Source organism: Solanum dulcamara, chromosome 10 (genome assembly GCF_947179165.1).
Source record: "Solanum dulcamara chromosome 10, daSolDulc1.2, whole genome shotgun sequence".
Classification (NCBI taxonomy): domain Eukaryota; kingdom Viridiplantae; phylum Streptophyta; class Magnoliopsida; order Solanales; family Solanaceae; genus Solanum; species Solanum dulcamara.
In genome coordinates this window covers 72,102,109-72,116,635 of record NC_077246.1, presented here as the reverse complement: position 1 = coordinate 72,116,635, position 14,527 = coordinate 72,102,109, and the positions used below count along the sequence as shown (strand labels likewise).

The window sequence follows — 14,527 nt, the reverse complement described above, 5'->3', positions numbered from 1 at the left end:
GGTTCTAACCCAAAATCTTAAACTAATAACTTTATAAATTTGAGATACATTGTATCTATATTTTTAATAAGAAAATGGACTTCGAACTTAATTTAATTTCAAGAAGTTGCTCATAGAATAAGAATAGTTTAAAATTATATAAAGAGCTAATAATTCACATCACATCAATGTGGAAACTCAACATCCCCTTTATGCTAATATTTGATTGTGAAACAATGTAATCTAAGGGCCCAACAATAAATTAAAATAAATTATGATTTTGAAGAAAAAATGATTTTTTAAATTTTTTTTCATGAATTTAAACAAGTCGTGGCATTTGTTTTAATATGTTAATAATTAATAAGGATAAAGTGAGATTTCAAAAATCAAATTATTTTCAAATATAACGACGAAATACACTAATTTCTTATATATAATGAAATAAATGAAAGAATATCCTATGAATTGAGAGCGTTAGGAGGTAAATTTCACATTTAAAAGAATACTCAAAAAATACTAAAAAAAGAGACAAATACCAACAAAATATATAGTGGTATTTATTAAGAATTTGATTTTCAAAGACTTCTAGTCTAGAATACTTTGGGGGAATTTATTTTTTTTAAAAAAAAAGACCTCTAGAATACTACTATATTTAGGTCCTCTTTTATTCCTATTATTTAAAAATACCTTTTCCGTTCTACTATTTAAAAGTTAAAGAAATTTCCTTTTAATAATCTTTTTCATATATTTTTTTAAATAGTTTTAATCATAAATAATAATAATTTATGTACTTTTAATTTTTAATATATAAATTTTATTCTAAAAAACTTGAAAATTAAAATAAAATAATTTAACTCGTATTTTAAATCATCTTTATTCCCCCCTTCTTTCTTGGCGATGCGACGTGTTAATGCACAGACGTGACTTCGAACATTATTTCTTGCGATCAAAAACTCAATAATTCATGAGATTCAGTAATTCACCCTAAATATCACATTTCGCTATATTATTTATCTCAATTTTAATTACGTCTAAAATAAAATAAAAAGAGAAAAACTATTTACACGTGCTGAGTCACACATACGTATTAGATCCGTTTGGAAGTGGCCTTTCATATCATTTAAAGTAACGGTTTTTGCACTTTGCAGCATATACACACACAAAAAAAAAAACTATAACATACAAATCAATAATTTTCACTCCAAACTTTGGAGAATTCACAATTTTTCTCCACTTTTTTTGCTGATTTCCTTTCTGGGTTTCTCTTAATTTCAGTTCTTGAAGCATTTCTAAGTCGCATTTCAAGTTTCTTTTTTCTGGGTTTCAGATAAAGACTCCATTTTTTTGCAGAAATTTTCGACCAAAATTGGGATTCACCATTGTTTTGTTGATTTCCTTTCTGGGTTTCTCTTATTTTCAGTTCTTGTAACTTATACAAGTCTCATTTCAAGTGTTTCTTTGTCCTTGTTAGTTGATTCCTTGTTCTGGGTTTCTGATAAAAGACTCCATTGTTTTTGCACAAAATTGGAATTCAACATTTTTCTCCAGTTTTTTTGCTGATTCCCTTTCTGGGTTTTCCTTATTTTCTATATAAGTGGCATTTCAAGTTTTTTTTTCTTTGTCCTTGTTGATTTCTCGTTCTGGGTTTTGAATAAAGATTCCATTTTTACTCAGAATTTTTTCAAATTGAAAAGTATGGTGGTTCTAGTTGCACGTACTGGCAGGCATTTGCAGCGTTATAACAAGGGTCGTCGCCAAGTTGTTGGGTATGTTGTCTCAAAAAAATAATCCTTTTCCTCTCTATTCATGTTTGTTGACAGAGACAAATTCAAGATTTAAAGTTAGCCGATTTCGAGTATATCTATTTATTATGGGTTTAAATTATATACACTAACTTAAAATTTCAGTATGATTTAGTATTAGATCATGTTTGTTTAGAACCGAGGGTCTATCTGCGTACACACTATCTTCTCCACATACTACACTTACAGGATTATACTGAGTATGTTGTTGTTGTAGATCATGCTTGGTATAATCAAGTAGTACCTTTTACCTTCATGTATTAAATGTATAATTTTTGGAAGTTCTCTTTTTTTGCATATCCTCCTTGATATAGTAGGCTATTAGTTGTCTCTTTTGCTTCCAAAATTTGTGGGTTAGCCCAAATTTGGGTGAATATTGATGTTAACTATGGAAGATGGGCCTTTCTTTTTAGCCGAGGGTCTAACAGAAACAACTTCTCTACCTTGCAAAGGTAGAGGTATAGTCTGCTACATCTTGTCCTCCTCATAATCTACTGGTGGGATTACATTGAATGTGTTGATTGTTGTTGTTGTTATGGTTGTATGGAAGATGGGCCTTGGAGCAACTGCGATTAGCACTATGCATTTATTCATGTGAATTTTGGAACTAGCCTCTCTAAAATGCTCAAATTTTGGAATTAGCCTCTCGAATGAGAAGTTTTCGATGAGGAGTTAAGGCTGTTTGACATTAGTCTTCTCCGATCATGGAGGTGGATGGGGGTTCATTCACCAGAAAATCACACTTATATACAAGCTCAATCTTTTTCTAATTATGTATATGCAGTAAATGTTGAACCCCATAGTAAAAATCATGCCTCCGCCACTGCCTGAGACACTCAGGGCAGAAGCCTTCTGCACGGGCTTTGTCTTTTTTAAAAAAATAAATAAAATCGGTGTGAGGGGTGGTTATAAAGAGGGTGTAATGAAGAGTTGATGTCTTGGATGAATAAATTGATAGAGAAATAGTCCATTTCAGTCTGCAATTACAAGAATCTCTTTAATTTCTAGCCAAGTGATCCAACATTAAGAAGGTGCTTGATGTTCTTTTACTTGTGTGGAAAATTGGGATGATTTACAAAGTATGTTCTTTTACTTGTGTGGAAAATTGGGATGATTTACAAAGTAAAGTCTTTGAAGTAATTCCTACTTCCTCCGCTTCAATTTGTTTATCTTACTTTCCTTTTTAGTCTTTTTCAAGAAGAATGCATCTTTTCGTCTTTTGGCAAATCTTTTAATTCTAACTTCTCCACATGACATGTTTAAGACCGCAAGTTTAAAGAGCATTTTGGTACATCCTACATATCTTTAGTTTAAGACCACAACATTCAAAAGTTTTCTTTAATATCTTTAACTCTGTGTTTACTGCTTCTCAATCTAGTGGTTTCTGAAAACAAAATTTTGTATTCTTCGAAAATGAACCTGAGGTGAACTGTTTCAGTTTTTGACATTTTCCAAATATTGATAAAGAAATAAATAATTTCCCCCTTGTTTATCTTATCAACTGACCTCCTTATGTCATTTTCTAATCCCTCGTGTATATTTTTGAGTGTTAGGTGTTTATTTTTTCTTTTGGATGTTTCTATTTAGCTTGAAATAGTCAATACTGTCATGAGCTCGTGGCATAATGTTCAACTCATCACATGTTTTGTTTTTTATCTGGGAAAAGGTCCATATTTTCTTCACGTTTAATCTATTTAATTGTTAAATGAAAGGATAGGTGAGACATTTATTCAATGTCCTTTTCTTGGTGCATTTTTCTTTTCAAATTATAACAGTGCAAGTGTGATACATTGTTCTTGGACAACAACAACAACAATAACATACCCTGTGCAATCCCATACGTGGGATGTGAGGAGGGTAGATTATACGCAGACCTTACCCTTACCTCGTAGAAATAGAGACTGTTCTTGGACATTAACTAAAATTAAGTATTTGTTGTCTAACAATATCGATCTGATCATTAGTAGCGGTTACCAAGTGGATTTGTTTCTGTTAAATGATTCTCATGTGTAAAATACATCTAAAAAATGACCTAATAGTAGTTTTCAGTAACTTCATCGTTATGCTTACGTTGTCCTGGGATGAGTTTCAAATATTAATCAACAGTGTCTAATTCTCTGGTGTCTTTTGCAGATGCATACCTTACAGATATAAAGATAATATTGACCTATCCATGGGGGACGAAGATGCGTTTGAAGTTCTTCTCATAAGTCCTCAGAGAAAAGGAAAAGGATTGTTGTTCCCAAAGGTAGCCATCGATCTATATGGGTTTCAAACTCAATGATAGTTTATACACTAAGCTGTAAGCTCTATCAGATTGATTTATCTATTTTGCTTACAAATCTCGCTCTTGTTATATCAGGGAGGTTGGGAAAAGGATGAAACAATTGAAGTTGCAGCAAGGCGCGAGACAATTGAGGAAGCTGGTGTTTGTGGCGATATTGAGGTTAGTTTTAAAAACAGTGATACCTTTTTAATTTCTTTTACGATTTCAACTTTTCACCACTACTCCTGAGTTTCGAATCAGTACACTAGTTTCTGATTCAATATGGTTTTCATGATGGTTCACATTTAAGACATACTGATATCAGATCATTTCTTAAAGATATTCTTAATTTTCCAAACCAATGCTTAAATAGTAACATGTCGACTAACTATGCTTGTTCAAAGGTGAAAAGAAATCTTATTACTCACTAGCCCTTTTTTTTCTTGTTGATCTTCAATCCTGTTGGTGTTAATATCTACATATAGGTCGTTAGATGTAGTTCTAACAAGAGGTTGGAAACTTTATTGTAGGGCAAACTAGGAACATGGTACTTCGAGAACAAAAACGGTGACACTGCCTATGAAGGGCACATGTTTCCTTTATTTGTGACAGAGGAACTAGATTTGTGGCCTGAGAAGGACATCCGTGAAAGATTTTGGGTATTCAGCTGTCTGTACTCGATAAATTTGCATATAAATAACGTCACATATACGTCTTTGCTTACTAGTATTTTCAAATGTCATTTGCAGATGAGCGTTCGAGAAGCAAGAAAGCTCTGCCAGCAGGGATGGATGAAAGAAGCCCTGGAGTTGTTAGTTAGTCGGCTCACATCACAATCTAAGAGGACTAAAATTGGCCTGTTTTCAAGAATCAACCGTAGCTCCGGTGGCCATGTTTCGCGTTTGGGATGCAGGGCTCAAGTACTTACTCCACCACCACCAAGCCCGGCAGAAGAGGCCTAGTTTCCATCAGCCAAAGAATGTGGTAAAAATAGCTTGTAAATACGAAATTAGCACAGCACATGGTAATGTGAATTAGCCGCACGTCACAGTTGGAAACCTGCTGTAAACAAAAGCACAGTTTTAAGTGGAGTAACGTACAGAGATAGGCCCATTATTCTCAAGGTTTCGAACCGTGGGCCACTGATTCTTCACCTAGTTTCGAACCAAACGCCTCTGATTCTATAGGGGATGTTTCGGTTATCAAAAAAAATAGGAAATCATACGGAGTACTTTATCCAGATGTAACAGTGTAGTGGCAAATACAGACAGAGTCATTCATCTATCAAGTCTTGGTGCTAACTCCAATTTTCAAGAAAACAGAACCATAGAACTGTTCAGTTTTTTTTTCTTCTTGTTTTGTTTTCTTAGAATTGGAGTTGTACGTAGATGGATTGTTGTACTACTTTAGATTCAGAATCAGTGTTGTTTAGGATGCAGTCTTTTTTAGGTACTTTACTTTTCTGCCTGAAGATAGTGAAGTTACCTTTTTAAGTTATGATGACAGCTCCTAAACCTCTTGTGTCAAGCAAACTTTTATTTACTTAATTATATTCTGTCTCAATGCACTCCCTCACGAGTGGTCTTAGATTTCTTTTCATGGGTCAAACTCGTAAAAATATATGTTTGTTGTTTTGGGTGGCAATGAAATTTGAATCCAAGACGATATGTTAAAAGAAGGATCAACTCACCTAATGAAAAAAGAACTTTTCCACCCTAAGGGTTTCATCAAGATGATGGGTGTATATACAGGCTTGTACGGTTAGATAAAATGTATACATATAATAAAATTACACTTAAAATTACACTCATTCTAAACCTATCGACTTTAGATTCAGCCTTTGGGATTCTCATATAGTTTAAGTTTGATTTTTGTAATGTTGTAGTCACCGTATGAAAAATATGAACATCTATCCACAGTCAAACGGTTATTATATTAACAACTGTATGCAAAGAATTGCCTATTGAGTAATGGGAAGCAATCTAGTCCCCGAAAATGCTCCACCAGTAAAAGCCTGTTTGGATGGGCTTAAAAAAATAACTTTTATGTATGAAGTGTTTTTAGAACTTTGAAGTGCTGAAAGTTATTTTTATAAATAAGCAGTTGAGTGTTTGGATAAAAGTGCTTATGTTGAAAATAAGTGTTTGAAATTTAGGGTTAAAAGAATAAAAAAGGTAGCTTGGAAATTTAGTTAAAATATAAGGAATATAAAAGTAATTTTCATGATCAAATAAAATGACTTTAAGCACTTAGAAAAAAAAAGCTAGAATCCTAACTTTTCATTTTTGACTGACTTTAAGAACTTTATGACTTAAAGTTAGCATTAGACAAACACGTCCAAAAGCTAAAAAGGGGCTTTAAATTGGTCAAACCAACTTAAAGCCCATCTAAACGGGCTCTAAGTTGTTTTGTCGTTGGGGGAAAAAAAATCTTTTCCTTCTAACTAAAATAGAGTAAATTCTTCCTTCTTTTCTCTCATGTTTTTTGTTGGTCATCAACCAACCAAAGTGCTCTATACTTCTTCACTACTCGTACAAACTTGACGAAATTAAGCAATATTGAAGAAATCGTTTTGTCTCAATCAATCAAGAATGCCTTAACTGGGGAATGCAAAACCAAGAGTTTCTTTCACACTAGAAATTGCATCTAGTGGTTGTCTTGATTTGTTTGTTAACTGCAATGAAGAATATTTTACAAGTGCCACGGACTTAGACTTCAACTAAAACCTCCGTGCGGCACTTGAAACTTGCTCACAAATCTTTCACGCGGGTCATGACACAAGGGTATCAATTTCATTGTCATGTCTATAACAACATACCCAATGTGATGCCATAAACGGGATAGGGGGGACTTCACCCAGACTAGGAAAGGTGGAGAGATTGTTTCCAATAAGACTCTCGGCTCGAGAAAAACATTTTGAAATCAGGTTTGAGAAACACAAGAATGAAAAGCTCTGTTGCAAAAAAACTGAAGAATTCATTGGCATGTCTATTGACTATTATAATCAATAACCAACTCTACTCTTCTACAAGACTTCTCCTATTGTCAAACTGCCAGCCACTTCCACCTCAAACCACTCTACACACACACACACACACACAGAAAAAGACCACCACACTGCCATACCATTTTCAGCAATGGGCTCGACACCACCACCATGGTTCATACAGCCTGAATCTAAAATAATGACCTCAATTACAGTCAAAGAAGATGATCATCATCCTAACTCCTAACCAATCAGTCCACCAGACTTGGCCAAACTCTGTGGTAAGAAATTGCCAGTTTCCCCAGAAAATACGGCATTCTTGGATATCCTAAAAAATACGGAGCTGTTGGATATTCTAAAGGCGGCTTGTTTTGTGATTTCACTTACGTTTTGCTTTAAGCAACCCTATATTCTGTATAGAAAGAAAAAAATTCCAATCAATAAATTTCCTCGCTGTAGCATAGCATCAACTTAATTTGAAGTTAATTTTCCAAATATCCGTCCTTGTTTCAAAGAGAAAAGAAAACATAAAGCGAGCATACCCTTTTAAAGCTCCATATTTGGTCATGGATACACGTAAATACTAGCTTAATAGTTGCTCAAAGTTCAAACAAGGAGATATTAAAGTTGTTGGCGATGGAAAGAGCATTGTGACAAGTTCTACCAAGGCCAGGATCTGAAAGAGAGGATTCACTTTCCGAAATTCGAAGTGACATGATTCCTCCTTCAAAAGCAAAAGTTGAATGATCAAAGTCTCCTTTAGGTTCAGTCGAAGAGATCAAAGTGAAATCATCAATTTAACCATTCGAATGGTCTCCCCTAAGATTGACCTCTTTTCCAAATAAACCGAACCTTAATACCCCATTCATCAAAGAGATATGGCCACCAGTTAATTTTCTTAAAGCAAGGTGATCCTCCTTTTGTTGTCCAATACTATTCGCAGCTCCTTCGAGCTCTATCCTTAGGAACTATATTCTGTAGCATAGCTAAACCCCTCTCTACCTTGAGATCTCACCCTGACCCTTAGTAAGCCATGATGACTATAATGGTTCGCATAAGGCTACAGTCGGTGGATTTTCAAAGGGATAAGGTTGCCGTAAGAAGAACATTGCGGAGATCTCGGAGAGCCTCTCTCAAAGAAAAAAATGAAGGTAAGTAACAATAAAAGTAGTTGTGGCAATGAGTTGGGTCAAGGGTGAGATTACTCTTGCAAATGATAAAAAGGAAATTCAACAAACCAGAGAGGTGGAGCAAGCTAGTTTAAGTTGGGTAAGACTATGTGAGGAGCCAAGGATATATGGGAATGAAATGATTCCCGCCCCATTGCCATCTTTAAAAAAGAGTTAGTGATGAGGTTGTTAACTTTCTGGTTAATTTGGATAATTCCACCTAAAAAGCCCAACTCACTTGATATGCAAAATACACTAGTTAATGTGTTATGCTCGACAAGTGACAAGACAACAACCATGATTACAAGTAACCATGCACACCTCATCATTTAAAAAGGTGGTGCACGAGCCATAAGGATATTTCAAGTTTTTGAGTACTAACAACTTATGGTATCTAAACTAACTTGCACTCACATTGACTAACCACTAGGTAGATTGCTACAATGCAACAAGAAAAGGTTGCAAGTAATCCTGTCCACCAAGCCTGGAAGCATATAAACTTAGCCTTGGTGTTGTACCAGGGAATCAAACGTAAAACTCTCCAGTCCAATATCTCAATCACTCAATCATCCCCTTGAGAAAACATTAATGATTATTTCTTTTTTCCATTTCCTATTTTTATTCAGTAAGACATTATTTTAGTAAAGTTACCAATTTAGAAATCTGATTAATAACGGAAAGATTAATAATCCAGTTACAGTTACAGACAATCCAACATCTTGGATCCAAGTCTCTACCAAAACACACAGCAATCAACAATGATACCAAGTATAGCATGACGTTCAGCATTTCGGCAACATGAGCTACTACCTATACTATCAACAACATCAACTAAAATACTTTCACATTGACCAAGGAACAAAGTTTAAACTTTTATTCATGTGTATGTCAATTGATTCCTTTTATAATTCTTTTCATCTAACTCAACTTGTTCAGCCAACATATCAAAAACCAGCAAACGAGGCTGAAAAATGCATAATCCACCACCAAAGGAAGCCTAGTATATGTCGTGTATGTATCTGCTATGGGTACATCTATAGCTAATTCTTCTGTATTTTTTCTAAAAATACCCGTATTAAGTTTCCAAACTTGGGTATAACAATGAAACCCGTGTAATCTGGGGAGAGTGGCGTGCATGCATCCTTACCCTTACCTTATGAAGATAGAGATGTTGTTTCCGATAGAAACTCGGCTCAAGTAACAAAATACAAGATGCATTCCCCATAATATATCCTCCAATAAGATAAAGCTCCAGCATCAATCAACAGGATTCATCTCAGCAGTTTACAAACAAATCAAAACAAGTACTAACTAATATAATAATAATCGAAAAACCCGAAAATCAACACAAGATAATCCATTGAGCAATTCACAAGTCGTATAAAATTATTACTTCATAATTAAAGATCAAAGCAGGATAAGAAAAACCCAATTCACTAAATATCCCATACCATATAAATACCAGCAAAACAGTGGCAGATCCGACTAGAAAACCCCTAAAACCCGATCCAAATCCTTCACTTCAATCCTGAGCCTTCAGTTTCTCCACACGCTTATTCAACTGCTCAACTTTAACAACAAGTCCAGTAACAGAGTACAATAGCCAGTAGAAAACAAGAGCAGATGCGATTAGCAGCGCGTTACGCTGAGACTTCATAATCGATTTCTGGTGACGGAGATGCTCCGATGGGGAACAAGATTCGGCTGATTCACAAGTGGGTCGGGTCTCATACTTCCAGTATATATCCATTAACAAGAAGAGACAAAAGGGTACAATCGAAAGGAATGGTTTGAGGAGATTTCGGGTCACGGCGATTAACCCTTTACGAAGCGGGTCAAGACCCGGAATTGTTAGGAGAAGGATCATGATTGCTTCTGCACCTGCAGCGTAGCTGAGAACAACCCATTCCAACGCCATTGATGATTGATTGAAGAATTGAAGGTAATTTTTTTTTTCTCACAGAAGATTTTGAAGAAAAGTGTTTGATTAATTAAGAAGGAAAGTATCAATTATAAAGTGTGAAAAAAGGATTTGGGCTGAGATTTTATTGGGCCATATTGGTTAAAGTCCATATTGTAGTCGATTTTTACGTGTGTTATTTAAGTTTTATTTATATTTTTGAAAAAACTACCTAATTATCACACAAACGTTCCTATCATATTCACTAATTCTCTGTATAATTTAAAAAATATTTATATAATATCTCACTAATTAATAATTATACCAAATTTCAAGTTGGATACATAAATAGATTTTTTTCCTACCAAATATACTTTGAAATACATATTCATAAGGAGAGAGACGAGGGAGAGAGTTTAAATTTTGATATCCTTATTTTATGTTCACAATATTCTTTTTGTTTGATTTTTCACTTGATGACCATTTCTTTTTTTCAGGCACGACTAATTTAAATTAACGCCAAAGGTTCAAGTTGGAGGTAAAGTGCTCGCTACCATAACATGACTCCATATTCAAAGCTCAAACTGAAAACCTTTACTTAAGATGCAAGAGTACTTACCATTTCACTAAAACCTTCGATGATCATAATATATATGAGATTTACATAACTAAACTACTAAAGTAGCACTATTTAATTAACAAAAAAGATCAAAATTATCCTTCAATTTTTTGAAATAGAACACATATGTCCTTAAACTATATTCTAGCTCAAAAATATCCTCCCCTTCATACTATTGGCTCAAAAATACCCTTCACGTCATACTATTAACTAACTTCTCATCCTCTGTTTGACGGAATGAAATGTGGCATCCCATGTGTATTAATTTACGCCACGTAAGATCTCCACATGAGCACCCTCACCTCACCCCACCCCATCAATTAAAAGACCCAAATTCACCCATTTAAATACCCAAATCAATCCTTGACTCTCATAGTTATGATTTCTTTGACTCCCGTAGTTATGACTGTCACAATTAATTTACAGTAGTTTTTAAACAAACTATTAATTGACTATTTAATTTGCTTAAAAACTGCTGCAAATTAATTGTGGCAGTTATAACTACGAAAGTCAAGAAAACCATAACTATGAGAGTCAATGAAAGGTTTGGGTCTTTTAATGGGTGGTTTAGGTCTTTTAATTGATGAGGTGTGGTGAAGTGCTTATGTGGAGATTCTATTTGGCGTAAATTAATATACATGAGATGTCACATTTCTTTCCGTCAAACAGAGAGGTGGAAGTGAGCTAATAGTATAACGTAAAGAGTATTTTTGAGCCAATAATATGACGTAAAGAACATTTTTGAGCCTATAGTATAACATGAAAGGTATTTTTGAGCCAGAATATAATTTAAAGTTTATATGTTTTATTTCGAATAGTTAAAGTATAATTTTGACCCTTGGTGAAATATCACATGAGGTCAAATTTCAAGATAAAATTTGTAACGAAATACAAAATTTAGAACATTTAATTATAATAAAGTCTTAATATCATTAAAATTGATTAATATTTCAACAAGATCAAGGTGGGAAGATACAAAAAAACCTTTTTTTTATTCTAGAAGTACTTTGTTACCCATCCAATTCCACAACTTGTGACAACATACACAAACTATCCTTAAACATTTATTGTACCATAACCAAGATTTTATAGCTTGCTAGTGATATTAATATTCCTAACTTTAGATGTTTTTGGAGTTGCATCTTTTGGTACAACAATGGTTAGAACACCATTCTCAACTTGAGCTTTGATTTGATCCACCTTCACATCTTCCGGTAGCTCGATTTCCCTCGAGAAATCATCGCCTTTCCCTCCTCCTCGCTCCGCCACATGCCACACTGTATCCTTCTCTTTACCGTGGAATTCATCCTTCTTGTCGCCACGACCCTCCGCCTTCACCACCAACACATTTCCTTCTTCAACTTGCACCTTTATATCCTCCTTGCTATACCCTGTCAAATTCATCCCAAATTTTTGCATAAACATCTCTCAAAGATTGCATCCTATAGAGTAACAACAATAACATATCCAGAGTAATATCACAAATAGGATCTGGGAAAGAGAGTATGTACGCAGACTTTATAGACTGTCCGTGGTATTGAAAGGGACCTGTACAAGTGTGAAATCCAATTCTCCACCCTCTGACCTTAACTACCCCCTTCATACGAAGGCATCGTAACATATACATCAAATCAAGATCAAATAAAAGATTCCTCTTCCCTTCTGCTCGACTTGTCTATTGAATCAGCTCTCCAATAGACCCTTGATTCAAAGAAAGAAAATTGAAGCATTTCAACCTCAAAGTGGAGGTAGACTCAAACTTTTAACACTATGTACTTCGAATGCCACTAAACTCTATTAGTACCAGGTTCAAAATTTAATATTTGTTCGTATAACAGTCTCAGACAAAATTAGTGCATTCGGCTGAACCCATAACTTTAATTGTACATTTGTTTCTGACCTCAAAGTTGTACTAATTGATACTAGTCATATTCCATACCCACTTAATTCATATGAGGGAAATTCAAGCATAATAACATATGTAAATAGACTATACTGACACAAGCACGAGAAAAATTTACTAACCATACTAATTTAGAATCCATCTCATCAAAGGATAACTTTTCCAATTATTTTCCATACAAGTTAACTTCAAATTTTAGATCCGCTCGATTAAACAAAATTACAAAATTTGAAAAGGAAAGTGAAGAAATCAAACCTGGGACATTGATTTTGAAGATATGAACATTACGAGATTCAATCCAATCGATAAGAGCAGGAGAACCAGAAAAGGTTCGATAAATCGGTGGACTCAATAAGAATCTTCTAAAAGGATCACCAAAAATCGCCATTTTTTATTTTTTTTAAAAAATTTTATATGTTTATTTGAGGAGGAGAATGTTATATAAAGGGATGAAGATTTAATGTTTTTTTTTTCTGGAAGGTTCTGTAAAGCTTATCTTTCTTTTGGTACAATGGAGAAGATGATGTAGGAACTGATTATATGTGGAGATCCCTATGATGATTGTTGTGGTCTTGAGTTAAAAGAAATTGAGTTGGGCTTTAATTTGAGTTGGCTTGTGGGCTTGAACTTGTCATCCCAAATAGCCTAAATCTTAATTTTTTATTTTTTTCTTTTATCATAAAAATTGTACGTTTTGTCTTTTAAATGATCTGATATTTGATTTTTGGTCTATCAAATGTATTAGTCTTTAATTTTTATTTCGAATTTATGCCTAATGGGTTGTAAGTTCTTTAGAGATTAAAATCATGTCTCGATATAACTTCTGGGAATATAAATTTATGTCTCGTAAAATAATTATTTATAATAAGAGGCATAAATTATAGGGAAAATTACCCATTTACACATGTTATATTACCATATTTACTAATACTCCCAACTAGTTGGAAAAATATCAAAAATTCCTATTTTTTTAACTCTCTCCCTATTTCACTGATACATCACTTTTACCTTATATCAGTTACCTAAATTTACGCCTATTTTTTAGCCTCCTTGATGGCAGTTTCTTGTTTTCAATTTCAGTCCATCTATTACTCAATTTCAAGAATCAAAGTAAGGTATATTCAAGTTTTTCCTTTAATGGTGTCTCACTTCATTCTCACCTTCTTCGATTTCCTTTGTTTTCTTCTGTAAAAAAATTTCTCACATTGTTCACTGATTCACATGGAATCCGCTCCATCTTTTAGTGTTGGTCTCACTCAGTTGAATAAAAATCAAGAAAATCTTGATTCACCGGACGAGGTTAGATCCAAACATCGTAACGATCCATCAGTGATGGGTAAGCTCCGTGAGAAATTGAAATCAAAATCTCAAGTTCAACATTCACCCAAAGAAGCCAACAAGAAGATTGAAGGAGTTTCAACACGCTCTTTTTTTTTAATGTGGTTTTTTACTGCTCCTGATACATATAATTTTATGTATCAGATTCGTATGTATCAAGCTTGCATGAGAATCTGATACATCCTGTTTATATTTTTTTTAAATGTCATTTTTATAAAGTTTTACTAATTCCTGATACATATACTTTATGTATCAGATTCTTATCTATTTCATCATACATTGTCTTTTTGTATCAAATGCTCATATATCAAGATTTACTGCTTCTGATACATGTTATTTATATATCAGATTCTCAAGTATCAAGCTTACATGAGAATCTGATACATCCTGTTTATATAATTTTTTTAAATGCCATTGTTCTAAAGTTTTACTGATTCCTGATACATCTATTCTATGTATCAGATTCTTATCTTTTTTTTTGATACATCATTTTTTTTATCGGATTCTCATGTATCAAACGTTAATGCTCCTGATACATCTTGTTTATGTATCAAGATATAAGGCT

The 14,527-nt window shown here is 33.8% G+C and overlaps 3 protein-coding genes across 3 annotated transcripts; 1 reads left to right on the top strand and 2 right to left on the bottom strand.

The window, feature by feature from the left end:
- Positions 1-1,179: 1,179 nt before the first annotated feature.
- LOC129871332 (nudix hydrolase 18, mitochondrial-like) lies at positions 1,180-5,561 on the top strand. Its single transcript, XM_055946230.1, has 5 exons — positions 1,180-1,745; positions 3,915-4,029; positions 4,144-4,227; positions 4,578-4,706; positions 4,797-5,561. Exons 1-5 carry the CDS (start codon positions 1,675-1,677, stop codon positions 5,007-5,009), a joined length of 612 nt encoding a protein of 203 aa, XP_055802205.1. The 5' UTR covers positions 1,180-1,674; the 3' UTR covers positions 5,010-5,561.
- A 3,936-nt stretch (positions 5,562-9,497) lies between these two features.
- LOC129870376 (uncharacterized) lies at positions 9,498-10,195 on the bottom strand. The gene has a single exon (XM_055945138.1). The coding sequence runs from the start codon at positions 10,118-10,120 to the stop codon at positions 9,725-9,727; it is 396 nt and encodes a 131-aa protein (XP_055801113.1). The 5' UTR covers positions 10,121-10,195; the 3' UTR covers positions 9,498-9,724.
- A 1,455-nt stretch (positions 10,196-11,650) lies between these two features.
- LOC129870455 (15.7 kDa heat shock protein, peroxisomal) lies at positions 11,651-13,163 on the bottom strand. Its single transcript, XM_055945257.1, has 2 exons — positions 12,880-13,163; positions 11,651-12,112 (listed from the first exon to the last, which is right to left on the bottom strand). Exons 1-2 carry the CDS (start codon positions 13,010-13,012, stop codon positions 11,808-11,810), a joined length of 438 nt encoding a protein of 145 aa, XP_055801232.1. The 5' UTR covers positions 13,013-13,163; the 3' UTR covers positions 11,651-11,807.
- Between the last annotated feature and the right edge of the window lie 1,364 nt (positions 13,164-14,527).